A 27,282-nucleotide genomic window follows, 5' to 3' on the forward strand; every position below is an offset into this window, starting at 1 on the left:
CTTCTTCTTCTTCTCTCTCTCTCTCTCTCTCTCTCTCTCTCTCTCTCTCTCTCTCTCTCTCTCTCTCTCTCTCTCTCTCTCTCTCTCTCTCTCTCCATCTCTTGCTTTCGCTCTCTTGCGACATGACATTGTCCATGACATTGTCGGTTGGTCTCCTCTTCTCGTTCTTCCGCGGTCATGTTACCTACTTGAGACCAACAAGGCTACCTATCCATGTTCGCTAATCTTCTCGAGGAAGGTAGCGAAGTCGCAAAGGAGATGGTGAATGAGTCGGAAAAGTGGGCTCCGGCCCTTCGCTTCCACGCAGCTGGCACTGAAATTGACCAGTCGACGCCTTCTTATTTGTTCTAGGCTGGTGCGCTATTGACGCATCATCCCCGGCCGCCGCCGTGTCGTGTGAGCGGGGCCCCTTAGGTACTGTATAGTACCAATTCCGCAGGCTGGCTGGGACCGTCTGGATGGCTCGCCCATTGGTGCGGGCGCGCGAGTCATTGCCAAACGAGAGGGCCCGCTTGCCCCGTGTGGTGGAATGGGGCCGGCCTTACAGATTCGCTTGTTGTGCTTTTCTCGGCGGACGAAACGAGATTCCTTTGGTTCTCTGCCTTCTCTCTTGGGCTGGCGAGCGAGTCGGGAAATGTCAAGGTTGCAGCCCCGTGGAGGCACTAAGGGCTGACACAGAACTCCACATGCTACCACGAAGGTCGCCTTCCCGCAGAAGACGCAGGGAGGGGGGGCAGCATGGCATGTCAGCGAGGCTTTCGGCGACGGCCACCTGTCATGGCGACAGTGAAAAGTGACAGTGATGGCGACATGACGCTACCCCTACCAGGATAGCGAGAGAGACGGTGGGGGCGGTGGAGAGAAATGACCAACAAACAACCTGAAGCCGGGAATTGGGCCTGCCCTGACGCAAGCATGGCCGAGGATCTCGGGGGATAGGCACAGGGGGGAGGAGGAGAAAGCGAAACAGGCTGGGCCGGGTAGACACCCCCCAACTTGTATCGCCTGGTAGACGTATGGAACTCGGAACCTCCTAGCCCTAGATAAGGGGCGCATTTCTCTTAGCCTGCCTCGTTGCTTTCCAGTCTAGTCGGCCCTTAGATGCCAGATACCGCGGTCCTGCCAAGCCGCCTCGTTCCTCGCAAGGCTTTATTTAAGATAGAGACGACAGGGGGGGCCGGTAGCCTGTTGTTGTTTTTGCTACCGGGTTTTTGCTCCCTCCCTCTCTTCTCCCCACGTTGCTTATGTATGTATGCAATGGGCTCCGCCGCCTGTCGATCGCGAACCTCTGTTTGCTTTTTTCTTCTTTCGTTGTATTGCGTCTTGCCTTTCCTTCCCGCATAGACAGCAGGGAACTACCTGGGTAGCTAGGTCCCTCTCGCTGGCACGTTCGTCGACACCACAACATCCCATTCACATACGAAAAACGAAGGCCCGCGTCACGTGCTGCCGATCGAACCACTCCTCACACACGAGCCCCCCGCCGATCGACCACGCACCACGCACGACCACTGTCTGGGGAGATGGCCCCAGGGTTCACGATGCTGCCGCTGATGGGCGGAGGGGGAGGGGCGGAGAGTGTCGGGGCGGCGGCAGACAGGCTGGCCGAGAGCCAGGGGTACGTGCTCGACGGCATCTCGATCGCCTTCATCGTCCTCACCTCGGTGTTTATGGCGCTCCGCTTCTGGGCCAAGAACTTCACCGTCGCGTCGGTGGTGTTCCTCGACGACCTGTTCCTCGTGGCCGCCTATGTTGTGAACCTGGCCATGTGTGCTATGGGGTTGGGTAGGATTTTTCTTTTCTTTTTTTTGTTTCTTTTTTTTTTGGCTTCCCGTCCTCTCTCGCCCTCTTCCTGGCCGAAGATCCATAACAAGACTGACCAGACCCTTCTGTCCGTAAACAGTAATGACCCGCGTCGGCGGCGTCGGCCACCACGTCAAGTACCTCGAGCAGCACGAGCCGGCCAAGCTGACCGGCTGGGCGCAGTGCATCCTCGCCTTTGAGCTCATCTACTTTGTGTCCATGTGCCTGCCCAAGATGGCCATCGTGTTCCTGTACCTGCGCGTGCTCAACTGGAAGGGCCCCATGCGGACGCTGGCCTTTGTCGTCCTGGGCCTGCTGGTCGCCACGTCGCTGGCCTTTTTTGTGACGGCCTGCTTCCAGTGCCGGCCCATCGCCTTTTGGTGGGACAAGTCGCTGCCCGGCGGCGTCTGCATCGACGTCCAAGCATTCTTTCACAGCCAGGCCATTCCGGGCATCATCCTGGACGCCATTGTTATCGCCTTGCCGTTGCAGACCGTCTGGGAGCTGAAGCTGCCCGTCGCCAAGAGGATCGCGCTGGTGCTGATTTTTGCGGTTGGGAGCTTGTAAGTTGTAGATCTGGACTCCGACATACCTCTTTGGTGCCGTATCTAACGGCAGACGTGGTTCTTCGAATAGCGGCATGGTTGCCTCGATACTACGCGCCGCAACCTTTTTCAAAACATCTGCATTCGGCGACCGAACCCGTAAGTTTCCCCACCCTCCCTCCCACCAATGGACCATCCGCTAACCCATCTCCTGTCCAGTCGCGTCGGTCGAGCTCGTTGGCTGGTCCATCATCGAGACGAGCACCTACATCATCACCAACTGCATGGCGTCCATGCGCCCGCTCGCGTCGCGCTATGCGCCCGCCTGGCTCAAGGCGGCCGCCCACTGGACTACTTCGGGCGGCGTCGGCAGCGGCGACAAGTCCGGGAACCGCCGCCAGAGTCGGTCGTACCCCCGGCAAAAGTCGCAGCTTCAGTCGGACGAGCTCGAGCTCACCCGGCCGTCGTCCATGTACGGGTCGCGGACGGTGATAGAAGCGGGGGTGAGGCAGGATTGAGGGAGGGGAAATGGAACAAAAAAAAAGGAACAAAAACATACTAATGAACAGACTTTACTGCCCAACAGGGAGGCTTATATACGGAACACGTGGGCGGCGTGGTTGCCTGGATGATGCAGGCCAGGATAATACCAGGAACGGAATACTCTATCAACGGCTTTGGCAGACTTGCCCTTTTGTCTTTTATTTCCTTTTGAGTCTAGCTAGATACCCTTCTCTTCGACCACCGGCTTTCAAAACCCCAGAGAGCGATGCCAACGAGACGCGTGCCTGCACACAATGAGGTTTTGGGTGTTGCATAAGATGGCGTGGAAGCATCCGGTCTCCTTTGCTAAACATTCTTCTACCACCCTCCTCTCTCTGCCAAAATAGCACCCCGTCTCACACCCGCTGCTTCCTCCATCTTTACTTCCCCGCGATGTGGGGCGTGTCCGTCTTGTTGGCGAGCAGCGCCTTGACGCTGACAACACTCAGCGTCAGGTCCGGAACGGCGCCGTCAAAGGTGTCGCCCCCGATGATGGCCAGGCGGTCGGGCCGGCCGTTGAAGACGTGCAGCGAGCGGCTGTAGGCGCCCGGCTGCGGCGTCCCGTTGCGCACCCACCTGTCCGGGTCGCCGCCGGCCGTGTTGGTGTACAGGTCGTCGTAGTCGGCGTCGGACACGATGATGGTCCCGTTGGGCCCGCCCTCGGGCGTCCAGACCACGTACGGCGACGCGTTGGGCGCAAAGTTGCCGTCGATGACGATGGGGTAGTCGTCGCCGCCGTCGAAGAGCAGCGGGGAGTCGGCGAGCCGGTAGTGCACCGGGTAGTGGGAGCCGTGCGACGACTGGTTGCCGATCGGGTACTCGTACACCAGTATGTACTTCTTGATGGGCGGCACGTACGCGATCACCGTCATGCCCGGCCGCGCCATGTACTCGGGCCACGCCACGTCGTTGACCACGGGGCCCCAGGTCTTGAGGTCCGTGGACGTCTGGTGCGCCAGCTTCTGCCCGTGCTTGGGGTCGCGTTGGTCCGAGTAGAATGCGCCGATCTTGTGGTCGTAGAGCCTGTGTAAAGGGAGAGAGTAAGCTTCTGTTCCCCTCTATTTTTTTTTTTTTTTTTTTTGCTGTCCGTCACACCATCGTTAAAAAAATGGCTTGCTCACATCAGGTACGGCTCCCAGACCGGGGTGGCGCCGTTGGTGGTGTTGGGCCTGCCGCCCTCGGTCACGCGGCTGACAAACTCCCACGTGCGCGCCTTGTCCCTGCTGGCGTAGACGTCGATGCGCGTGCCATTGTTGCTCCAGCTGTTGCCCGAGGCCAGGACGGTTCCCACGTCATAGTCGCCGATCTTCTCGGTCAGCTCCAGCAGCGCCGGCTGCGCAGGCATGCCCCAACCGTTGACCTGGTCCGTGATGTTGGAGATGTAGGCCCACGTGGCGCCGCCGTCGGTGCTCTCGAAGACGGGGAAGTAGGCCGGCGACGGCCCGCCGAAGAAGCTGGCCGTCACGATCAGCCGCCCGTCCGACAGCTCCGCCTGCCGCGGGTACACAAGCCGCGTCTTCGCGGGCGCCTTGAAGATGGTGTGGTGCGCAAATGTGCTCCACGGCCGCGGCGTGCAGGCCGCCGCCGCCGCCGTGGAGGCCGAGGCGGCGTAGCACAGGGCTGGGAGGAGGCGCATCCTGACTGGGGTGTCTCTTGGCTGGGTCCGGGACAGCTCCAATGGCTTCAAAGTTCGCGCGGTTCAGGGGGGCCAGGGTGAGCAGGCTGCCCTGGCACTCCCGGATGCCACCGCTGAAGGAGTGACCCGCGAAGATTTTTATAAAGCACCAACTCGCTCCCCGCTCCAGCCGCAGGCAATATTCTTTCTGCCTGACAGTGGTGCCGTTTCGCCTCCCTCGAGCCGATCGCCCCTAGCACCTACGCGAGAGTCGGCTCCAATTACATTGCACCTGCTGGCCGCGGGGAAGCGTGCGGGGATCAAGGCACAGAGGCGTCTGGCTGGAGCGGCTCGTGTGTTTGTGCTGCACCCCATTTTAGCCGCGAGGGCTGTTCAGGTACCCGGCGGGGGACTGGAGTTGATCCGACGCGGGAAGGCCTGATCCAGGCCGTCAGAGCTTTTGCGATCTCGTTGCCACATGCTGCTTATTTGGCGCTCGGCCGGGAGGGCGGCACATTGGCGAGGTGCGATCGGATGGCAAAGAGTGGTCTGCCCTTGGTGATGCCGCGTCCAGGAGGTCACCATGAGAATGTATGTGAGCTTTGAGGTGACTCGGTTGAACACTACACGCCATCTTCTGCATATGGGCTTTACGATCGAGAGCTTCTAGAAATCTAGCGTGGATCTGCCGGCCTCGAACGATTGGATTCTGGAAAACCACGCAACCCACAGTCCTGCTATTCGTCGCACAGCCTCAGGAGCGGTTGCCGGCTGGCAAAATAGCCTATACTGCCCGGCTGTGCCCACGTGGGACGACACGGGGTTTTCTTGGTCTGCGATTGATGATGGGAGACATCTACCGACGGGTCTGTTGGCGCCGTCTACTATCACTGGCCTCGCCGATATTTGCCTTGTGCTATGGATCTTGGCTGCTGCCTCCCCGGAGCCCCAAGCCCTGATCGTTTATGGGTCTTGTTTGCAAACGAGGCTCTGCCGATCTGCCGCGTGTAGATCTGCGGGGAGAGCATGGGTCTTTCGAATCTGGGGCTCCGGTTAAAGTCGCGACGCCGCGGCGCCACAGTCTGGAGATCATCACGGGCTCTGGAGCCAAGTCGCGCGCATATGAGCTCTGTTACGTGCTAGCAACTTCGAATATGGAACAATACGCGCCAAGCATAGTTCATCAACACTGGGTGAAAAGTTTTAATTATCTCAGGCCGGCGCCTGTCCTTGGCATTGGAGATGTGTCCGGGATCAGGTTGGGAAGGATACGTATCGTGGGCGAGGAAACAAGAATAGAAACCCCAGAAAAGGGGTTGATGACGACGACGGAGCCGGTACGGAGGAAGATATAAAGTAAAGTGACCTCTTTCCATCTGCCCCAACTGGGAATAGCGACGGATTCATCCTCCATCGCAACAAACATCTTGGACGACTCAAGCCCAAGACCTCCAAAATGCTGCACCAACTCCGCCTCCTCGCCCTCGCGGCAGCAGCCATCATCCTCCTCGTCGGCACCGCCAGCGCGGCGCGGTCGGCGGGCTGCGGCAAGACGCCGACGATCCGCAACGGCGCGACGGCCACCATCAGCGGGCGGCAGTACATCGTCAAGCTACCCGACAACTACGACCGCAACAAGGCGCACAAGCTCGTCTTCACCTTCCACGCGCTCGGCGGCACGGCCCAGCAGGTGGCCAACGGCGGCGGCGGCACCATCGCCTACTACGGCCTGCCGCCGCTGTCCAACAACAGCGCCATCTTTGTGTCGCCAAACGGCATCAGCAACGGCTGGGCCAACCAGGGGGGCCAGGACATCACCTTTGTCGAGAACATCGTCAAGGCCGTCGAGGCCGACCTCTGCATCGAGACCAGCCTCCGGTTCGCCACGGGCTTCAGCTACGGCGGCGGCATCTCGTTCGCGTGGGCGTGCGCGCGGCCAAAGGACGTGCGCGCCATCGCGCCGCTGTCGGGCAGCCAGCTGTCCGGGTGCCAGGGCGGGACCGAGCCCGTGGCCTACTACGGCCAGCACGGCACCAGCGACTCGGTGCTCAACGTGCAGGGCGGGCGCGCCATGCGCGACCGCTTCGTGCGCAACAACGGCTGCACCGCCATCAGCGAGCCGCAGCCCAACGGCGGGAAGCACGTCAAGGTCGAGTACAAGAACTGCAAGGAGGGGTACCCCGTCACCTGGGTCATCCACAACGGGGACCACAACCCCTCGCAGTCGGACCAGGGGTCCAACGTGGCGTTTGCCCCCAAGTACTCTTGGGACTTTTTCAACCAGTTCCAGGCCAAGGAGTAGGAGGTGATGTGGCGGGAAATGATGAGCGAGTGTGCGGTTGGCGCTTGTACATACGGGTGATGGAGTAGCTGATGTTGGAAAGCTGGTGGGCGTGGAAAAAGAACAATGTCGGATGGCACGATTGCTCGACGACCCCTCGTCTACAATGATTCATTTCGACTGCTTGAGCAAAGGCAACCCGCCGTTTTGATGTTATATTTGGACAGATGCGAGAGATACGCCCGGCTTAACCCCCCAAGCCCTTGCCCGTTTGTGTAAAAGCATTGGCCGGGGTATGGCTCCATTTTCTACTACTCCTTCTTTTTCTTCCTTTTTCTTCTTCCGTTCCGCGCCCGACACAAGGCAACCTCGAGCTGTGCCCAATCAGATGTTACACAGCATAAAGAACAGTGTTGGTACAGAGTAAAGCACAGTGGATTTACTTTTGGCAGCGCACTGGATTGGTTCGACTGCGTGACATCAAACATTGGCCGTCGCCACATTTGCCCGGCTACAGTGTGCTGCACGAGTGTCCCATCGCATGCAGCCACATATCCCCCGCCCACAGCGCAGGTCAAGCCTGGCCGCTGTGCCGCCCTGCCACTCAGGGTTCATGCCCAAGCGCCAGCGAGGCCACTCCATGTGAGAGCGCTGCTGCTGGCTGAATACAACAGGTTCAAGACATGAATGTGGAGAGCACGGCCGCGTAGGCCGCAGATATCGCCATCATCTCAAAGTTGGAGATCTGCAGCGTCAGGGCCACCAAAAAGGAAAAGGCCAGGATAAAGACGCAGCTTATGACCAGTTGCCTCACCCGATCCTCCACCAACACCAACGCGACCATTGGAGCCACGAGAAAGACGGCCACGACCACGGTCGTTGCCACGCGTCCCAGAACACCAGCGATGAGAGCCGTGTTCTGCTGGCCCCAGGTGCCGCCTGGGTGGCCGAGCGGCTCTCGACCCTCCGGGTTTCGCTCAGCGCGCCCGGATATCTGTCGGTAGCGGAACGCCCGAAGGATCTTGTGGAACTGCCTCTGGAACGGGTCCGTACGGGACCGTGGCGGGAGATCTGCCCTGAGAAGCCTGGTTTTGTAGACCTCCTTCAGCGTCAGATCCGTCCTGAGGCTGGCCTGCTTTTCGTCGTCGATGAGCGAAAAGGTTTCCATGGACATGATCTGGTTGAACGCAATGAGCGCATCGTCTGTTCCCCCCGCAGGCGACGGGTTAGAAGCCAGATCTAACAGCGGGATGGCATCAGGAAGAGGACTCGCCATATTGCTTCAAAAGATTCCGCAGAGCCTCCACCGTCTCTTGGCTGATCACCTCGGCGGGATCTGGCACTTGGGCGTCTCGCTTGCAGTGCTTGAGTCCCAGCCTATCCGTGACTGAAGGCTCGATCTGCAGGGAAAGGCCTGCCTGGTAGAGGCGATGATCTAGCTCGGCAATTTCCTCCTCTAGGAAGCGCAGGTTCAAAAGGTGAGAGGTCTTGAACCGCCGGAAGCCGTGCAGCGTTAGGTTGCTGTCGTTGGTTGCGACGGGCCAAATCTTGCGAAAAAGCCCGGCCCGGTTCGACTGTGCTCCAGAGCCTGGGCTGCCGGGTCCTTCTGACATTTGCTAATTGGAAGGTTGACCTGATGGCGGGCAGGCGACGATGGAGATAGCCCGGTTGTCAGCTCCCCTCGTTTCTTGGGCGCTTTTGGGCTTTATCCGATTATGCAGGCCCTGAATGGCAAGGCCCCAGACTCGCCACATTGCGCTCACTTTTCCCAGGCACTTCAAATACGCCTCGCGCTGCCTCCTCCACGCGCACTGCCACAAGAACTGCAGTCGGGCACCGGAGCATGCAGCCTGCGGACAGACGCATGCAACCGCCAGCCTCCGCCAAGTCCCCCAGGGGGCCCTTGTGGACCCATATGCCTGCGCAGGCAGCCAGCACCAGGCCCTGCCCCACCATATCCATGGATGCCTTCAAATCTGCGACTGAACTTGCCCAGCCTTTCCTACTTTACGCCGTTCACTCTTTTCTCCCTCCGTTGCTCATTGTCGTGCTTCTTGCCTTTCTCCTAGCCCCTCCGTCTTTTTATCGCATACCGTAGCATTGTTCCATCAATCTCGTTGCCGGAGCCCGAATTCCCGTTCGTGCACCATGTCGAGATGGCCGCGCAGGATCGGAAGCGACTGACTGTGCAAGACTACCACGTCGCATGGATTTGTGCTGTCCGGGATATCGAACTCCTCCCCGCGCGCTTGATGCTTGATGTCGATCACCTCGCACCGGGCTACGACACAGAATACAACGAATACACTTATCTTTTCGGGGAGATCAACCGCCACAACGTCGTTCTAGCCACTCTCCTCGATTCCAAGAAAGGCAATGTCAACTCTGGCCATCTCGCAAGCCAGCTTTTCCGGACCTTCCCCGCAATTCGCATCACCTTGCTTGTCGGGATCGGAGGCGGTATTCCATCAAGTCCGCCCCATGCCAACCCCCTGCAAGACATTCACCTCGGAGATGTTGTCGTCGGATATCCGCTTTCTGGGAATCCCCCTTCTATCTATTATGCGTATGGAAGGTTCAAGCCAGGAGGTCGAGAGGTCCTCGATAAGGGCCGGATGGAATATCCTGATCGTCGGGCTTTGAGTGGGCTGGACGTACTTATCTCAGACTACGAGTTCGACCCTGAGGAGGTGCGAGCACGGCTTTCGGAGCAGCTCAAACGACTACGAGATAACAAAAGGCATGGCCACAAATTCCGACTGCCTCCGCCCGACTCCGACAAGCTGTTCAAATCCGATAATCACCACCAGGGGGACTGGGGTGACTGCGATAAATGTCACGGGCTCGAGCTAGTCAAGCGTCCCCCACGTCAAGACGAGGATCGGGAGACGCTTGTGTTCCACAGAGGAATGGTTGCTATAGGAGATCAAGTGATTCGAGACGGGGAGGAGAGGGAAAGGATCCGCGAGCTTTGCGACGGCTTTGCGCGGTGTGTCGACATGGTGGCAGCCGGCGTGGAGATCAACAGGAAGTGCTTGATCATTCGCGGGATATCCAACTATGCAGACTCGCACAAAAACGACGAGTGGAAGCAGTGTGCGGCGGGTCACGCCGCCGCCTTTGCTCGCCAGCTCCTCTGCACGATCCCGGCGGGTGAGCTGCGCGCAAAAGAAGAGTCTGGTTAGTCTTCAAATCTCGAGTTTCCATGTATTCAGATATTTACCGCCCAGGCTTAGGCATGTTGTAGCTGAATACCTAGCTCCCTGTTGCTAATAAATCGTACTTGCCCACCTTGTAGAGAAGATCGGTCGTTCCCATGAAGTCACCGCACCGTTCATTGTTCCATACTGCCAGAATCCCGACTTCATCGGCCGTTCGGACATTCTGAAGGAACTGGCAGCCAAGCTCGGGCATGCGGGAAAGGCCCCTGAGAAGAACCACGCCCATCTAAGAGCATGCATCCACGGCCTAGGCGGCGTCGGGTAGGTCTTTGAGCCCATTTCCCCTTTGTTTCCAGGTGACGGTTGTGTGATGCTTACGCGACACCACCAGGAAAACGCAAATCGCCGTTGCATACCTATTCCAACTCCGAGCCGCCCTCCCAGACGTGGGGATCTTCTGGGCCCACGACGGCACCGCCGAACGGTTTCGCAAGTCATACCTAGACATTGCTCAGCAATGCAAGATCTCAAGGCGCGACGGCCCCGAAGACTCCGGCAACGCGCTGTCTTTGGTCAAGGACTGGCTCGCGAGCGAGAAAGCCGGCCGGTGGCTTATGGTCGTTGACAACGCAGACGATGCGCAGGTGTTATTCCGTGAGTCGGGTGGAGGGGTCGGGATGTACATCCCGGTCTGCTCCAACGGCTCCGTCCTATTACCACCAGGAACAAGGAGGCCGGGAGCATGCTCCTAGGGGGAAAGAGGTCGATTGAGGTGGAGGCTATGGAGGCTCAGAACTCGCTGGAGCTCCTCAAGTCGAAGCTCGACAACGGAAGCCTCGACCCCGCAGATCTCTCGACGCTCTCGTTCCGACTTGGTGGCCTGCCCCTGGCCGCTGGTCCAAGCAGCCGCCTACATGAATGCGCAGACTAGCTCTGTCAGGCAGTATATCGCCATACTCGACGAGAGTGACGACAGCCTCGTTGACATCCTCAGCAAAGAATTCGAAGCCATTGACAGGGAGTCGGAAACCCCTCGGGCGGTCATGAAAACCTGGATCCTCACCTTCAGGCAGATTCAGAAGCAGAATCCCTTTGCCAGCAAATTGCTGTCCCTTATGAGCTTCTTCGATCGACAGGCAATCCCAAGGCAGCTGTTATCTATGTATGAGGAGCAACAGAGACAAGAGCTCGGCGGCGTCGCGGACGAACATACGAACTACGACAATGATGTGCAATAGCAGTCAAGCCGCAGCAACCACGAGGGGAAACAGCAGCAAAACTTGGACCGGAAAGCCGGCTCCCGGTCGCGCCGAGCAGCCAAGGCGTTTATGGCCTTACGCTCGGTTTTCGCATCTAGAACTAGCCCTGTTCAGCTCAAGGCCAGCTTGGAAGCGGAGCACTCCGAAGGCGACCGCCATGGACGGACGACCCAGCCTCTCGTCGCCGTGGAGAGTGCCCTCGAGCCTTCGCTCAGCGTGCTGAAAGCATTCTCTCTCGTGAGCGAGAACAACGATGGCACTGTGGATATGCACCGCCTCGTACAACTGGCCACGCGAATGTGGCTGGAGAACGAGGGCATCGCATCCGAGTTCGCAACGCATGCTCTTGTCGTGGCCAGTCAAAGCTATCCCGACGGCATGCAGTTTGAGAACAAAGATGAATGTCTCTGCCTTGCCCCGCACGCCTCTGCAGTGCTCAAGCCGCAGATCCAAGAGACCGAGGAATCGGGGACCGCAAGGGCACTCCTCCTCTACAATATTGCTGGGCTGAGGCTGCAAGAATATCGCGGCGAGATTGCCCAGAGTTTTCTGGAAGAGTCACTCCAAATCCGCGAAAGATTGTGGGGAAAAGAGCATTTAGAAACGATGAAGGTAATGCAGAGGCTGGGGATGGCATATCACTTGCAGGACAAGCTTTCCAAAGCTGCAGAACTGTGGAAAGATTTGCTCATAGCAGCAGAAGTCTTGCTCGGCAGGGATAACAGCTTTACTGTGGAGACAATGGGCAACCTTTCCGAAACAAAAAGGAGCCAGGGGCGACTGGTGGAAGCGAAGGCGTTGGGAAACGAAGCGTTGAAGAGAGCAAAAAAGTTGTTCGGGGAAGATCATGAGCTTACCTTGATCGCCAAGAAACGACTGTCGCGCGATGCGCTCGCTGGGTGAGCACAAGGAGGCAAATGCACTAGGTGTTCAGGTATTGGAAGGGAATCGAAGGACTCTGGGTGAGGAGCACCGAGCCACATTTACATCCATGTTTGATCTTGGTGTTGGGCTACTGCTCGAGAGGCGATACAAGGAGGCGGAGCTATCGCTTGCTCAAACTGCAGAAAAGCAAGCCAAAGTGTTAGGGGAAGAGCACCCCCACACATTGGAAACCCTTGTGCGCCTTTCGTGGGCTTATCAACACCAGGAGCTGTGGGAAAAAGCAGAAACCTTGCAACTGCAGATTCTTGAACAGGTGAAAAGGACGTGTGGGGAGAAGGAGGTGATGACGCTGGAAGTTATGCATGAACTTGCACGAACTCTACAGGGGCAGGGGCGAACTCGCGAAGCGGTGGTGATAATGGAGGAAGTTTGTGGAGCGCCACGGGAAGCGTCTGGAGAGAGTCTCCTCGTGGCAACGGCGGCCTCAAAATGGCTGGCCATATACAGGTGAAATACATTAAGACGTATGGCGGACTAACGGTGCAAGATAGGATCTATTGTAGGCTTATCTAGATTTCTAAAGAGAAGGAAGAAAGGGGTGGCACGCGGCCTGGGCCCTCGCGCCCTTTTACCTACCGTGATATCCCTCTCTTGCAGGCGCGGTACCCACTACCGCACCCCTGTTGATGCCGGCGGGTGCCCGGTAAGCATCCGCCTGGCGCAGCACCGGGTGCCCGTTGTTAGGCCCAGGTAATAGGCAAGGCTGGCCTGGTAAGCACAACCTGGCTGGTATGGTAAACACAGCCTGACTGGTGTGGTAGACACAGCCTGGTGATTAAGGTAGGTACCGGGTAAGATACGAATACATTCACCATACGAGCCGTCAATCACTAAGCCCGAGCCGGTACCAGAAGCCCCCGACGAGGACGAAGACGCGCTCGCATATTACTCAGACCCAGAGTCGGACTCAGAGTGCGCGTCCACAATGGCAGGCAAGCGAGACACCCTGGGCACGCCGGCCAAGCAGAAGGCCATCAGCATTGCCCCCACCGGCTCTCGGAGTGGCGGCAAGCGTGCCGCATACGAGGAGACTCCGCTTGCCTCGGCGAACAAGCGGCAGCGCCTGCAAGCTGCCATAAACAACGTGGTCGCCGAAACCCAGGGCGACGACGAGGAGGAAGAGGTGGCCATGGTCATCAGCCGCCTCAAGACCGACATCAATTTCCGCAAGGCTGCGGGCCTAGAGCTCGTTTCACACGCTTGCCCGTCGGCCCACTCTCCGAACATGCTTGGGGCATCAGCAATCACTCCGATCACACTCAATGATCAGTCGGCGAAGGAGGCCGACCCGGCGGTGAAGCTGCTGTTCCTAGCGCCGACCAAGGAGGCCCACAAGCAGTCGGCGATCCAAGTGCGCCCCGAGAATCCCCACAACCTGGGCATAACACCCGTGCAGATCTTCCGTGCCAAGGCCTAGAACAGCGTGCCGGCCCTGGGTGATAGCCTCTTTTGTGACAGCTGTACATTAAACTATATTACCTTTTACTTCATTTTGTATGCAGTTGCGTTCATTTACGTGAAAATTTTCAAGTAACGGCTCCGAAGGAACTTTATTTAAAAACAACTGGCAACAACTAATTATAAGAAGGAAGGAGGTCCTTTGCTTATACAAAGGTTGAAATAACATGCAGACGAGTTGGTAGGCTAACAGTACAGCTCTGTGTTGTTGATACAGCGGCTTAGGAGTCAGGGAAATTAGCGTATGTAACCAGAACCAACACTGCAACGAGCAGCACCACTGAAATAGCATTGCAACGCGGGTCTTGGGTGTCGGGGTGATGGCTGCGTGGGGGGTGTGAGTAGGTTGGCAGCAATGTGGTGGTTGGATATCGCTCGACCTGCACAGATGGCGTGGACCTCCTGGCGGGGACCAGGGGGGCGGCAGGTATATCAACAGTGACCCAACTAGAGGGTAAGGCTGTCGGGCTCCGCTCCGAACTCTGCGGGGCGATGCTGCCGTAGTGGTGATGGTGTCCGAAATTGAGGGGTGCCTGTCTGGCCGCAGCCGAGATAAGAAGGCGATCGCTGTGGATGGGCCCGCTGTGGTTGCGAGGGGCCTCGGGCTGGCGAGGGCGGCTTGGGCTGAAGAGGTTGGAGGAGGAGCCATTCTCGACTCTGAACTCGAAGCTCTGCTGGATGGGGGCAACTCTGCCCACCGCCTTTACCACTGCAGCCTTGGCGAGAGGATTCCAAGCCACAGGAGGGCCCAGTGTGATAGCCTCCTCCTCCCGACGGACTCCCCTTGTCCCAGTGGACGATGCAGTGCCAAGAGACCTTTGGACAGCCTGCATGCCTGCCACAGGCTCCATAAACTGGGCGTGCCTCAGTAGCCGGTGGTGAGAGCTGGTGTCCAACCTCTTGGCCCATGTGCCTCCGATTACGTCGCCGTACTCCACCAGCACGGTGAACTTGACTCTCACCAGCGGTTGGGTGATGACGTAACTGTTCCGTGCTAGCCTGTCGGACCCTCCACATGCTTGAAGTGTGATATGATGGGGCCCGTGGGTGGGCGATGGATGTATAGGAATATGTTTCGAAGCTAATTTTTCGCGATGTGATATCGAGCTTCTCTCGCCGGCGTACTCTTGCAAAGTTTTCCCACCGAAAGTGGTCATCTGGAAATTCTCGTCAGTACCGGCCCAGGAAAAAGGGCAAATTTTCGGGCTACATAAAAGAAATCATGCCATAAAGGGGAGAGAGAAGCAAAGACGAGGTGGATGATATCGCTCGGTAAAGTCTCCAACATACCAGGAGCACCACCACGACTCCGTCTTGGTCCTGCTTTGAGGACAGGACGACAACCGGGTGGTTATGCGCCGCCCTGGAGAGCTGTGCACCGTCATAACTCGTAGGACGCTCCTCGCTCTTGATTTTGTTGTACGCAGGGAGCCATAAGATGAGACCTCCGAGGCTCCGTTCCCCTCGGGGCTTTTGAGGGGACGGCATTGCTGGCCGGGCGCGCTTGGTGCGACCGACCTTCTATTGGGCTGCAGGCTGGGAAGTACGGCCTGCGGCGAAGAAGCGGCCAAGGAATAAAAGACCAGGCCTGGGTTGGGGGGTAAAAAAGAAAAGCTGGGGTTGTCTGGCCCGTAGTCATGGGTCGAATGTGTCGCTGCGTGTTGTGTTTATAGGTGGAGGAAGCGGCGGGAAGAAGTAGGGCGCGCATCGGTCGAGCCAGCGAATTCTTCACACGTGGGGAAATGCTGGTAGGAGGGTGGCTTGCGTGTAGTCTGCCTCGCTGCCTTGTGGGTGGCCGGAAAATGGGCCGGTGGCCCAAGGCATGACCAGTCCTCGAACCAACAACCACAGTTGCCTCACTTTGCCCTCACCGGCTTCGTTTGACGACAGCAAATGGTAGCCACTAATTCTTCTCCAGAGCGCTCCCACCTGGAACACCTCGCTACGGGCATTAGAAGCTAAGCTTATTAGAAGCTAGTATTTACCTACCTACCTAGTACATAGGTGGGTAGGTACCTACCTTTTGGCCATGCCTAGCCTTACCTGCTGGCGGCACGGCCGAATGTGGCAAGTCCGATCTGGGCATTGCGCATGGTTGGCAAATATTCGGGCATGGCCCGTCGCCGCCAATCAAGATTTGGTAGCAATGAAGTGGATCGTTCGGTCATCGCCCAAGTCAAAAGTGAACCTTCCCAGTCCTTTGACTGTCCACCGCTTCAGCATTTTATAGCAAAAAAAAAAAGCGCTGTCACATAGCGGATTGTCTCGGTCATTTTGCGCCAGCGCCGGGCAGTGTCAGGCAAAACAAACGTTTCCAGACGAATGACCTGACAAAAGCGGCCATGCCCGAGTCAGAGCGACCCCCCAGCCCCAAGGTCCATGTCGTCGAGGCGCAGCCCGTCGACGATGAGAAGCTCAGCCGGCGTCTCAGCAAGGGTAGCCACATGAGCGCACTGCAGGACAACACGGCTGCCCAGGGCCGAGCATCGCCGCGAGACGACGAGAAAAAGGAGCCGGATGCGACCGGTACGGGGAAGCAAGAATCGCCAGTGGCGACCGAGGCTGAATGCGGGGTCGGGTCAGCGCCAGCAACCCCGGCCAACACCGAACCGGCCGCCGAGAAATGGAATATGCCCCGGGGCAACATGGGGCGCCTGGCATTCGTGTTTCTGTCTTTTGCCATCGCTGGCCTCAACGACGGCGTGGTCGGGGCCCTGCTCCCCTACGTACGCCATTTACCCCTCCCATCTGATAGGGTTACAAATCCCTAGGTCGACCTGCTCACGCACAGACAACACCCCCACAGCTCGAGCGCTACTACGACCTGTCCTATACCACCGTGTCGCTCATCTTCCTGACGCCATTTGTCGGCTACTCGCTCGCGTCCTTCACCAACGCGCGCATTCACATGGTGCTCGGCCAGCGCGGCGTCGCCGTCATGGCGCCGCTGTGCCACATCGTCACCTACGCCGTGCTGGCCGCGCACCCGCCGTACCCGGTCCTGGTCGTCGCCAATATGATCTCGGGCTTCGGCAACGGCCTGCTCGACGCCTGCTTCTGCGCCTGGCTCGGCGTCATGCAGAACGCAAACGCCCTGCAGGGCATCCTGCACTCCATGTACTCGTGAGTTCGCCGCCGCGGTCATGTGCCGAAGGAGACTGCTGACGATGGGTGTTGCTTGCTTGATAGGCTCGGGGCATTGTTTGCGCCCCTGATTGCCACGTCGATGATTGTCACTTATAATCTGCCCTGGTATACTTACTATTATTTAATGGTATGACTGCGTCGGAATTTCCCCTTGGGGGTGAGCACATAGCCTGGGTTCACTGATGAGTACTGAATGCTTTTTTCTTCTAGGTCGGCATCTGTGTCCTCGAGCTGGTCGGCCTGACCGTCCTCTTCTGGAAAAAGACTGGGGCCGTTTACCGCGCCTCGCATGAGAACGAGCACGGCACTGAGTCCAAGGGCGCTGGTACGCGCGAGGCTCTCCGGTCCAAGGTCACTTGGCTTTGCTGCCTCTTCTTTTTCTCCTACATGGGTGTCGAAGGTACGCGACCGTTCCATTTTGGCTTGTTCTTTCGGCCAATAAGCAGCCACTCCTGTGCCAATTGGTTGCTGACCCTTTTGTAGTCGGCCTCGGCGGCTGGATCGTCACCTTCATGCTCCGCGTCCGAAATGCCTCGCCGTACGACGCGGGAATATCCGGCTCGGGCTTCTGGGCGGGCATGGCGCTGGGCCGCGCCCTGCTGGGCTTCGTGACGGACCGGTTCGGCGAGCGCCTCTGTATCTCGCTCTACTTGGTCGCGTGCGTCGCCCTGGAGCTGGTGTTTTGGCTCGTGCCCAACTTTGTCGTCTCGGCCGTCGCCGTCGCTCTGCTCGGCTTTTTCCTAGGACCCATGTTTCCCGGCGCCGTTATAATGGCCACCAAGCTTCTGCCCAAGAAGCTCCACGTCAGCGCCCTCGGCTTCGGCATGGCCATGGGCGGATCCGGCGGGACAGTGTTTCCTTTTGTGAGCAAACCCAAATCTTACATCCTGTTCTCCCACATCTGGGAGGCTGTCGCAGCTGACACGGGAGCATGCAGATTATTGGTGCTGCCGCTGGGCAGAAGGGTGTAGAAGTTCTCCATCCAATTGTGCTGGGGCTACTGGCATTGGTTGTCGTCTCATGGCTCATGTTCCCACGGTTGAAGAAGAAGGACGAAACAGTATCGGCTTAAAAGGGTACCTATCTACCAAGGTATGTAATACTTGTATCCTGGGAGGCTGCAAGGAGGGTTGAGAGAAGTATATACAAAAGGCAATATGGACGCAAGAAGGAGAGAGAAATATTCACACCAAAAGATAGCCACCGCAAAGTCGAAGCGGTCGAAATCGTGCAGAATCCACCGAATACCGGTCATGGTTAGGTCTCGCCGACAAGAAATTTACAGCCGCTGGCCAGCCTGGCCGGGCACAGTGCCCGCGACGCTGCCGGAGCCGATGCCCGAGATGCGGTACGGCAGCGACGAGGACGTGAGCGAGCCCCTCGGGGCCGTGTTCTGCGACCCGCCGAGCGACACGTCCTCGGCGACGGCGTAGCCGGTCTGGCTCGAGTCGGCGAAGAAGATGGCCTTGCTGTTGCTGTTGGAAAAGGCCGTGCTCTGGACCAGGACCTGGGCGCCCATGCGGGTGTTGATGCCCGACGACTTGAGGCCCTCGTAGTAGCTGTTGACGACGTGGACGGTGCCGAAGCGCACGAGCGGCGTGCGCGCGTTGACGTCCTTCCAGTGGTTGTGCGCGTACGTCACGCGGAGCTTGCCGCGGTCCTCGCTGGCGTTGCTGTCGCTGTGGCCGACGAGCGAGGCTTTCCACTGCGGGTGGGAAAGGGGGTGCGCGTTAGCGGGTGAGTCTTGTCGATGATGGTTTTGTTGGACACCTGTACTACAAACTTACCGAATCGTGGAAGTACGTGTACGACACGGTGACAAAGTCTCCGCCGTGGGACACGTCCAGCAGCCCGTCGAGGTCGTCCTTGCCACCGTTGAGGTCCCCGCGCAGGTCGCAGTGGTCAACCCAAACGTTGGTGGAGGCGTCGATGCCGATGGCGTCGCCGTTGGAGGCCTTGACGCCCGAGATCTTCATGTTGCGGATGATGACGTTCTTGACGCGGCGCACGTACAGGCCGACGCCGTTGAGGGAGCTGCCGCGCTCGCCGTAGATGGTCGTGTCGGCCGCCACGCGCACCTTGGCCGAGCCCGAGATGGAGCCCGACACGATGACGGTCAGGGGGCCGGACCGCCCCGCCGCCTCCTGCAGCTGCGACAGCGTCCGCACCGTCACCGTCGACCCGCCCGCGCCGCCCGTCGTGCCGCCGTTTTGCGTGCAGAAGCCCAGGTTGCACGCCTGCGACGCCTGCCGGCGCGCGAGCTCGTGCTCCTCGGGCACCGGGGAGGCGACCGCGAGGCCGAGGAGGAGGGCGATGCTGGCGAAGCGCATTTTGGTGGTCTAGGAAGTGGTGGTGGCGAGGTGGGCTTGTCTGGGGTCGGATGCGGTGAGGGCTTGTGGCATAGGTAAGCATTACAGCCACAGAATGCTAGCCATGGCCTTCCTTTTATACATTTTAGAACTTGGCGGAATGTCGACTGTCGTGGTCGCGTCAACCCATCCTGGAGATGGATGGATACCATCCCCTCCCGCCGGGCGTGCTGAGAATCGAAGACGTGGGCCGGTCATGTTTCAAACGCGCCACGGCGAACACTTGATCACAGCCAAGCGCGAGTCTTACAGGAGGATCTATATTCAATCCCAGCTGCGTGGTGGAGGGGGAGGGCGGCGAGCCATAATTCTTCCGGGGACGAACGGTTTTTGGTGGGGGGCGCGCATGGCGCCGCTGGCTGCTAGTTCCCGCCCCGCACTCAAGATCGGGCGAGGATCTGCGGCGGGGGTGATGTCGCCATCGTGGAGATGCCGCTTTGGAGCGGCGGGAGATGCTCATCTGGATGCCAAGCAGCCGCTGTGGATCCACGACTGCCGGGCTGGGGTAAACAACTCCCGATTGACCTCACCCCATTGGAGGGAAATCTGGACGCCGGGATAGAAGACAACGCTACGTCTTTCCCCGAAGGGCAACTGGCCAAGCCCTTCGTTCTCTAGGCGGCTGCAGACATGATATAGCCCAGGGGCAGGCTGATAATTGAAATATGAGTTTGCGTGTGGGTGGGGTGCGGCTGATGGTCCGCCCGCCAGGCAGTTCGGTAAACTACAATAGCTCACACAGAAAGGACAGACAAAGAAAAGTGCCAAAGACCTCGGGCCCAGATGTCAGTAGCAACAGCCGTGCAGGGACACAAAACTTCTCGAGGGCACAAGACCAAGTCCCTGCTGTTGACCGCGCGCGTGCCTCGCAATGCCACAGCGCGCCGGCGTCGTCTTTCTACTTGCCGCCGCTCTTGGTCCTGATGGCCTCGTAGAAGGCGCGGTCCGGCCCCTGTCGGTGATGCCCCGGCGGGCGGGCGACGGCCTTATAGGGTGGCGCTGTTCCGTTGCAGCCGGCGAACAGTTGCCCCTCGCGATTGCCGTACTGGTTGGGGGGTCCTCAGCCGTGGGTGGGTCCCAGGTCGGGACCTTGGCAAAGGGTGATTTCCGATCGCTTTATATCCCTATCCAGAAGCCCTCGACTATACCGTCAAATCTCTCCCCTTCCCGTCGGCGAGATTACAAATCCACCACTAGTTACCTCTCGCCTCCATTTTACTCTCCGGCATCTATACCATGATGGAAAGCTGACGGCAAGGGCCGTTCCATCAGGAATATGAGCTACCGGCAAAGACTTCCAAGCACGGCAGGGTTAAACCTTGTCCTCGCCTACACGCCCTCAAAGCCCTCAGGACGAGGGCAAGTAGAGAGCGCGCTTTTTGTCGTGCCGGAAAACCCCTCGACCAGATGGCGACGGCTCGTGCAACGACACCAATCGCCCCGATGCCGGCGCTGTACACCGAATGTAGTGCCCTAATGATATTTCCGGGGTGTGATTCCGCCTTGGGCGCATCAATACCGGCTGGGCATACAAAGTACAGCCACACAGCCTGACCACCACAAATGGTCCAAGGCATTTACCCTGCAGACCGCATACCGCCAGCCGCAAACGATGACTGCCATTCGCCCTGGCTTTTTCTTTTGGGCTTCGTCGCTTTCCCCGCGCTTTCTCCCTCTCATTCCTGCAACATCGTACCCCTCAGCGATTGCAACCCGAACAAGAAGCCTCCAATACCACAAGCCACCGCTTGATCTCGCTTGCTCCACGTCATGTCTGATCCATTCAGCATCATCGCCGGTGGGTGCGGGCTCGCGGTCCAGATCGTCGATGTAGGGATCAAGATCAAGAAACTCTACGAGCAATTCGACGGCGCGCCGTCGTCGCTGCGCGACACCATCGACTTGATCTAGCTCCATGTCGCAGATCTTAGCCTAGCCATCCCCATCGACGACCAGGCCGACATCCCGCCCCAAACCGCAGCGGTTCTCGCCTTTTCCAAGGCCTACTGTCAAAAGGTTTTGGAGGAGCTACAGGGCGTGGCGGGGGAGCTTCACGCGCAGCTCGAGAAGGCCCAGGGTCGCGGAAGCGCCCGGCGCCGGTTTGCAACTCTAAAGATTGTGCTCAAGAAGGATGTCTTGGCTCAGCATGAGGCTCGCCTGGCCCGGGCGAGCGGTTTTTTGATGCAAGCCAAGCTCTCGTACATCATGTGAGTGTCTGCCAATTGCTGCAAGGCATTTTGCACGACGCGCGTCCATAGGCGGAAAGGCATTAATTGCGAACTAACTGGCCGTCACCCTCCAAAGGACACTGGTGCAGCAACTTCGTGTTGAGATCCGTGTACCTAACGCAGGAGCTTTAATGGGCCACCCCGGTACCGGAAAAGGACGGATGCTGGAAGCTCCTGATGCTGGAAATGGACAGGAAGCCACTGCATATGCGACTCTCAAGGAGACCCGTTCGTCTAAACAGTGTAGTTTGTCCCCGGGTGGGATGCGGTCGCCTCGCCTTTTAGGGTCATCCCGCCGAATCGGGCTGGCTCAGCTCACTGGATGTGTCGAGGTACACTTCCCCTCTCGTCACTGCCAGTGCCCTCGCTGTCCAGGGGCCACGAGAGGTGGGTATCACGCCGAGAACGACCCTTTCTGGCTGAAAGTCCAGCTCCCACAGTGGATTTGTAACCTCGTCATAGAAAGTTCCATCACGCACTCTACGACAGGATGGCTCCATCACATGACGACATACCGCTCGCATAACTTGACGGCTTCCACGGTCATTATAAACACGATTAGAGCCGGTGACATTCCAAAACTCCGCCGACTGTTCCAAACGCGCGAGCTAGGACCGCGGGATCTACTTTCAACTGCCCGGTCGTGCAGAGAGGTCACATTGGCTGCGGTGAGTGAAAAAGCTTGTATGTATCGCAAGACTCCGGTCGCTGACATCAAATGCTTAGGTAGCGATTATGGAGAGACAATGGGATGTCCTCGCATTCCTGTTGAACCACGGGGCGGATACAGGTCGACTAATCATTTTGCGCAATTCGACGGTATATTATAAAAGCCGCCCTAGGTTTTAGACCTGCGACTCACCTCGATCCCTGCTTGACGGCTAATCTGTTCGCCCGCTAACTAGAGCCGTGGCCCTCATCCTCCCTCGGAAAAAAGAGACCACAGGAAACGCCGCATGTATTCCAAACCGATTGGGTATGGCACTCCCATTGTGGACTTCTACCTGGAGTCACGCACAGGTTCCCGACCGGAGCAAATTCTTCAAGCGTATAAAGCCGTCATCGAGTCGACATTAGACGACAATGATTTGGGGGCTTTCTTTGTCGACGATAGAGAGCAGTCGTTCAAAGCGGCACTCGTCGACACTGTGTTGCAATTCGAACCGTGCCTTTGGATTATCGACCAAGCCAGACAGCTACTTGGTGGTATCCTGGACACCTCAAAGCCATTGCGGCCAAAAAGTTACGATATTTATCTCGAGGTCATCAATGAGATGAACTACCAGTTCTGGCACATGTGGTGGCAGCCAATCGAGGTTTTCGCTGCGTATTGCGAGCTCTTCAGAGACCTCATTTCCAACAAAATGCGAGAGCATTATGGAGATACCTCTCGAGAGATCCTATTGGACTGCAAGGCGATGCTACAGAGATGCTGGTACGACCACAAAAAGTATCAACCGGTGTCCGCCGACTGCCTTGATCAGCTAATCTACGCTTGGTTTAAACTCATGCTAAACACGAGCGGAATCAGTGGACGTGGCTGGGAAACCGTGGTGGAACAGTTCATGGGCGGGAACTGGGAACGGGAATATATCTTTAGGCCCAACTACAAAGATGAGGTGCCGCTCCCGGATGTGCGGTTAATAAGTGTCAAAGGTGGCCCCCGGCCAGAAGACTGGAAGTTCTGGTGGTCGCAGCACACCGATGGCCTGGTGGGAGAGTTCTGGTCGATGGTGGAACGGGAAGAAGAGGGCGATGGTTCCGTGGAAGAGGAGCCTCTGTGCGCGATTCCTGGGGCATGGGTTGAGTACTGATTGGACAAGGTGGCGGGAATGACAGCATGGATCAAAGAGAGACGAGGAGCAGACAGTCACAACAATCGCCGAAAGGGTGATTACAGTCTACATGTCGCGCCATCGAGAAAATAGGCGCATCAACGAGCAATTTCGCGACGAGGCGGTTAGTTGGTGCCATCAAGGTTCGCACCAATCTTCACGGGTGGGCGGGGTCCAACCTTGGCACCGCGCCCATGCTCACTTGACAAGCTTTCAGAACGACGGGAGCTTATAAGTGCGCGGATACCGGCACGGCGCAGGCGGCGAGGCGAGAATGGCTTTACTGGCACCAGCACCCCACCGACCTCAGCACCAAAAACTGTGCCGCCCGGGAGCGTCAGCCGCAATGCAACCGCTTTCGTAGGCCCCACCTCCCCGCATGTGCCCCTCCACGAGGACCTGCCCGAAGCTTGCTAGCGCCGGCTGTATGCCAAGAGCCAAGACGTCAATACCCCGCTGCTATCTCAAAGCTCCTTCTGTCCTAAGCTTGAGCTTCAGTCGCTTAGGCCGGCCCCGTCGCCCGTGCTCGCCATGGAGAGTGTTATTCGGGATAAGCTTGATCCATTGGGCTGAAGTGCCGAGCGGTTGCGGTAGCCGTCGTGAATGGAGGAGAGCAGCGCGCGGTGAGTACAAACCTCATTGAAGCAGACGGGCATGGAAGAGTTGCCCAACTAATGGGACAGACAAGACGCCATTCGCCAACCACTCCCGGCACGAAGCCGATTACCAAGTCTGCGGCCCTTGAATGCCCAGTGTCGTGCACCTACCGCAAGGAGGCTGGTTCCTGAGGTTCCATGGTGGGATCCCAACCAATGAGTCCACACCTCTTGACTTGGCATGCCAAGCCTCCCTTCTCCTTCCCATTCTGGCACTGTTGTTGACGTCGCAATTTGCAGACGCAGGATTTCGGTTCACTGTCGCCGTACTAATCCCGTGTCGCAATGCACACGCGGCCGCCCACGAGATATCGGGCCCAGATATCGGGCCCCAGGGTCTCGGTAGCACGCCCCTGAGCCCGGCCGAGCACAACGTCTTGGGTGGCAGGTCATGTCTTGGCCTATGGGGAGATTTGCTTCGCCATAAAAGCGCCCGTGTTCCGCCCGCCATGCCTCGGTGTCGCCTCCTCTGCCCTTTCCCTCCCAACCCCCCGCCTTCTCTTTGCGTTCCTCGCCTTTTGGTCTGTGATTCGCCCGAGGTCGTTGCCTTGGTATCCTCCGTCCCCTTAGTCCATTCGCTTGGTCTAACGCCGCCGGACCTCGCGTCCTCCCGCCGCAAGCATGAGGATCAACCAGATCACGGGCGCAGTGGCCCTCACTGCCGCCGCCGCGGTCGCCAAGGAGATGAAGCCCGACATGGAGCGCGCCAAAGTCTACGACAGCGGTGCCATCCACGAGCACATCATGGACTTGAAAATGGTAAGTAGAAGCGCCTCGTTGAAGAAGTTTGTCGGTTGGCCGAGGTGAACTCCGCTGACCCTGTTTTATGTCGAATAGAGCCACTGGCGCGCTGAGAAGAGCGCCGGCGTGATGGACTCAAGCGTCTGGCCCCGCCTCAACTACACCAAGTGCGTCAACGGTGTCGCCGCCGCCATCCCTGGCGACCCGCTCCATACGTTCAGGTGCAAGAACACGGACCTCTACGACTTCCTGCCCCACGCCGCCATCGGCTCCCCGCGGGGCACCGCCGGCGGCGAGGTCGGAAGCTCCACCTGGGGCTGGTCCGACCCCGTCTCGGGCCGCGAGTTCATCGCCGCCGGTCTGTTCCAGGGCACGTCCTTCATCGAGATCCTGCCCACCGGCAAGATGCGCCACGTCGGCTTCCTGCCCACGTTCGGCACCCTGAGCGAGAACTCGCTCTGGCGTGAGATCCGCGGCTACAAGCACTACATGCTCATCGGCAGCGAGCAGAGCGGCCACGGAGTGCAGATCTTCGACATGGCCAAGCTGCTGGCCGTCACCGACGCCGAAGCCCCAAAGACCTTTGGCACCCCGGACCTGACCGGCCACTTCACCGGGCTGCCCATCGGAGCCAGCCACAACGTCCTCTCCAACGAGGAGGCCGAGTACGGCGTTGCCGTCGGCGCCCGCCCCCGCACCAGCGGCTGCGCCGGAGGTCTGATCTTCTTCGACCTCAAGGACCCTGCCAACCCCAAGCAGATCGCATGCGACCCCCAGGACCAGTACGTCCACGACGCGCAGTGCCTCATCTACCGCGGCCCGCATACCAAGTACGTCGGCAGGGATATCTGCTACGGCTACAACGAGGACACCCTCACCATTTACGACGTGACCGACAAGAACGCGTCCAAAATCATTTCGCGCACCTCGTACGAGGGATTCTCCTACACCCACCAGGGCTGGGTTCTGGACCCTAACAACCAGGAGTACCTGCTTATGGACGACGAGTACGACGAGTTCGACAAGGTCGCCGGCCCGGGCTTCGACCAGTACCCCGTTACCTACATCTGGGACATCCGCGACCTTGAGAAACCCAAGAACACCGGCTTGTACAAGGCCACTCAGGTAAGAACTTGCCGCGTGCCTAAATTCGCAGCCAACCCACAAAAAGAATATGTGTAGCTGACTGTTGCCCCTTGTACCCCCCACAGCGCGGTATCGACCACAACCAGTACGTCATCGACGGCTTCTCGTACCAGAGCAGCTACACCAGCGGCCTGCGCGTGTACGACGTGTCCTCGATCCCGCAGGACCCCACTGGCGGCAGCGTGTGCGAGGTCGCCTTCTTCGACATTTACCCCGAGGACGACAGCGAGCCCGGCGGCGGCGCGGTGCAGTTCAGCGGCAGCTGGGCCAGCTACGCCTACTTCAAGTCGGGCTTCATTTTCGTCAACACCATCGAGCGCGGCGCCTTCGTCGTTAAGATGACGAGCAAGCCCCGCTGCAAGCCCCAGGGCTGCAGCGCCGACAACTGCCTGCGCGCCATGCGCTCCACCTCGACGGCCGGCCGCCTCGAGGAGAGCCAGAAGTTTTGCGGCGAGTTTACCAAGACGTACGTCGCCGACGTCGCCGTCGTGCCCGAGTACGCGCAAAAGGCCTGCGGCACAAACGTCATCTCGCGCGTCAGCTCGGCATGCAAGTGCCTGCCCACCGCCGCGGCCTAGGCTGTGCTGCAATCTGGGTTTGGGTGTGATGGGGGGTCGTACCATACGGTCATGGATGAAGTGCTGTCGATACCCTCCGTGGGTCGATGGCTTGTAGAAAATAAACAAGTATAATGTCTACGTTGCGTGAAGCCCTTGATTGCCCACCGCTGTCCATGTGTGAAAATGTCCTGCCGCAATGTTCCCCCGAAACGAGCAAGCCCTTGGGGTTGGTAGGCCTCCCGCATTGCATTAGCCTGCGGCCGGCGGCCAGGCTGATTGGTTCGGACCTCTCCCGAGTTAACTCAACCGACTTGTTGTGTCCGCCGAGGGCATTGGAGCGTGCCACGCAGGTGCGGCGCGCTCTGCCAACACGATTCTCAACCACCGTTGCATCCATTGGACGAGGCTGCATTACCCCGCCCAACATCTTTTCATGTCGGCGGTTGCCTTTGCGCGCAAACACCGACGTCCGGTCCGCGCCGTCGCACGCCGCGCGGGACAAAAGCAGGGCGAGGTGGAACGTTGGAATGGGCGGCGGCACACGCGTGCGCTCAGCGGCCTACAGGCTGCGTGCCCATCAGGTACCATCAAACCATCAAGTGATGTTGGATTGGCGGGAAAGCGCGTTGCCGCAAAGGTGCAAGCTGGTACGGCTCTTTCGCGCTGAATTGATCGCGCTTGAGTGCCACAGAGCGAGCGCCGATGGGACCCATTTGTCAGCATTACGAGTCAAAGCCATTCCATTTGCAGCACCCGCGCGGCTGCCGCTTCTATGGCGTGCTTCTGGTTCCCCAAGCCCCTACGGATTAAATAATCTACAGTGGGGAGGTCACTCGTGAAAGCGAGGGCAGGGGCCAGGGGTATGCACTAGCCAATCGATTAAAACGCGTGTGGGCGGATTCGAATTGATGCTGCGATTGATGTTGAAAAAGAAATGTAGGCTAGGCCTTATTTGGTAGGGGCTGAACATGGGGTGCTTTTGGCGCTACC

The 27,282-nt window shown here is 58.6% G+C and overlaps 10 protein-coding genes across 10 annotated transcripts; 6 read left to right on the top strand and 4 right to left on the bottom strand.

Moving 5' to 3' along the window:
* The first annotated feature begins 86 nt into the window (after positions 1 to 86).
* On the top strand, positions 87 to 3,281 carry GGTG_07593 (hypothetical protein). Its single transcript, XM_009225417.1, has 5 exons — positions 87 to 146; positions 243 to 1,785; positions 1,904 to 2,366; positions 2,440 to 2,507; positions 2,568 to 3,281. Exons 2-5 carry the CDS (start codon positions 1,524 to 1,526, stop codon positions 2,864 to 2,866), a joined length of 1,092 nt encoding a protein of 363 aa, XP_009223681.1. The 5' UTR covers positions 87 to 146; positions 243 to 1,523; the 3' UTR covers positions 2,867 to 3,281.
* Positions 3,272 to 4,527, bottom strand: GGTG_07594 (BNR/Asp-box repeat domain-containing protein; the record flags this gene model as incomplete). The annotated part of the gene is made up of 2 exons (XM_009225418.1): positions 3,272 to 3,914; positions 4,013 to 4,527. 2 exons carry the CDS (start codon positions 4,525 to 4,527, stop codon positions 3,272 to 3,274), a joined length of 1,158 nt encoding a protein of 385 aa, XP_009223682.1.
* A 1,063-nt stretch (positions 4,528 to 5,590) lies between these two features.
* GGTG_07595 (fungal cellulose binding domain-containing protein) lies at positions 5,591 to 7,063 on the top strand. The gene has a single exon (XM_009225419.1). It carries the CDS (start codon positions 5,963 to 5,965, stop codon positions 6,806 to 6,808), a length of 846 nt encoding a protein of 281 aa, XP_009223683.1. The 5' UTR covers positions 5,591 to 5,962; the 3' UTR covers positions 6,809 to 7,063.
* Positions 6,949 to 8,598, bottom strand: GGTG_07596 (hypothetical protein). Its single transcript, XM_009225420.1, has 2 exons — positions 8,061 to 8,598; positions 6,949 to 7,990 (listed from the first exon to the last, which is right to left on the bottom strand). Exons 1-2 carry the CDS (start codon positions 8,398 to 8,400, stop codon positions 7,464 to 7,466), a joined length of 867 nt encoding a protein of 288 aa, XP_009223684.1. The 5' UTR covers positions 8,401 to 8,598; the 3' UTR covers positions 6,949 to 7,463.
* Positions 8,599 to 8,943: 345 nt separating this feature from the next.
* Positions 8,944 to 13,569, top strand: GGTG_07597 (hypothetical protein; the record flags this gene model as incomplete). The annotated part of the gene is made up of 7 exons (XM_009225421.1): positions 8,944 to 9,967; positions 10,086 to 10,269; positions 10,340 to 10,602; positions 10,783 to 11,110; positions 11,195 to 12,106; positions 12,750 to 12,795; positions 12,988 to 13,569. The coding sequence occupies 7 exons, from the start codon at positions 8,944 to 8,946 to the stop codon at positions 13,567 to 13,569; spliced, it is 3,339 nt and encodes a 1,112-aa protein (XP_009223685.1).
* A 108-nt stretch (positions 13,570 to 13,677) lies between these two features.
* GGTG_07598 (hypothetical protein) lies at positions 13,678 to 15,588 on the bottom strand. The gene is made up of 2 exons (XM_009225422.1): positions 14,901 to 15,588; positions 13,678 to 14,767 (listed from the first exon to the last, which is right to left on the bottom strand). Exons 1-2 carry the CDS (start codon positions 15,096 to 15,098, stop codon positions 13,832 to 13,834), a joined length of 1,134 nt encoding a protein of 377 aa, XP_009223686.1. The 5' UTR covers positions 15,099 to 15,588; the 3' UTR covers positions 13,678 to 13,831.
* A 244-nt stretch (positions 15,589 to 15,832) lies between these two features.
* GGTG_07599 (hypothetical protein) lies at positions 15,833 to 18,157 on the top strand. The gene is made up of 7 exons (XM_009225423.1): positions 15,833 to 16,336; positions 16,417 to 16,733; positions 16,800 to 16,884; positions 16,968 to 17,157; positions 17,241 to 17,620; positions 17,695 to 17,849; positions 17,958 to 18,157. Exons 1-6 carry the CDS (start codon positions 15,953 to 15,955, stop codon positions 17,827 to 17,829), a joined length of 1,491 nt encoding a protein of 496 aa, XP_009223687.1. The 5' UTR covers positions 15,833 to 15,952; the 3' UTR covers positions 17,830 to 17,849; positions 17,958 to 18,157.
* GGTG_07600 (pectate lyase) lies at positions 18,037 to 19,087 on the bottom strand (the record flags this gene model as incomplete). The annotated part of the gene is made up of 2 exons (XM_009225424.1): positions 18,037 to 18,462; positions 18,545 to 19,087. The coding sequence occupies 2 exons, from the start codon at positions 19,085 to 19,087 to the stop codon at positions 18,037 to 18,039; spliced, it is 969 nt and encodes a 322-aa protein (XP_009223688.1).
* A 1,659-nt stretch (positions 19,088 to 20,746) lies between these two features.
* GGTG_07601 (hypothetical protein) lies at positions 20,747 to 21,337 on the top strand (the record flags this gene model as incomplete). Its single annotated transcript, XM_009225425.1, has 2 exons — positions 20,747 to 21,006; positions 21,058 to 21,337. The coding sequence occupies exons 1-2, from the start codon at positions 20,897 to 20,899 to the stop codon at positions 21,335 to 21,337; spliced, it is 390 nt and encodes a 129-aa protein (XP_009223689.1). The 5' UTR covers positions 20,747 to 20,896.
* A 2,385-nt stretch (positions 21,338 to 23,722) lies between these two features.
* On the top strand, positions 23,723 to 26,455 carry GGTG_07602 (hypothetical protein). Its single transcript, XM_009225426.1, has 4 exons — positions 23,723 to 23,812; positions 23,878 to 24,604; positions 24,683 to 25,711; positions 25,798 to 26,455. Exons 2-4 carry the CDS (start codon positions 24,467 to 24,469, stop codon positions 26,308 to 26,310), a joined length of 1,680 nt encoding a protein of 559 aa, XP_009223690.1. The 5' UTR covers positions 23,723 to 23,812; positions 23,878 to 24,466; the 3' UTR covers positions 26,311 to 26,455.
* Positions 26,456 to 27,282: the final 827 nt, after the last annotated feature.

This window comes from Gaeumannomyces tritici (assembly GCF_000145635.1).
Source record: "Gaeumannomyces tritici R3-111a-1 unplaced genomic scaffold supercont2.4, whole genome shotgun sequence".
In the NCBI taxonomy this organism is placed as follows: Eukaryota; Fungi; Ascomycota; class Sordariomycetes; order Magnaporthales; family Magnaporthaceae; genus Gaeumannomyces; species Gaeumannomyces tritici.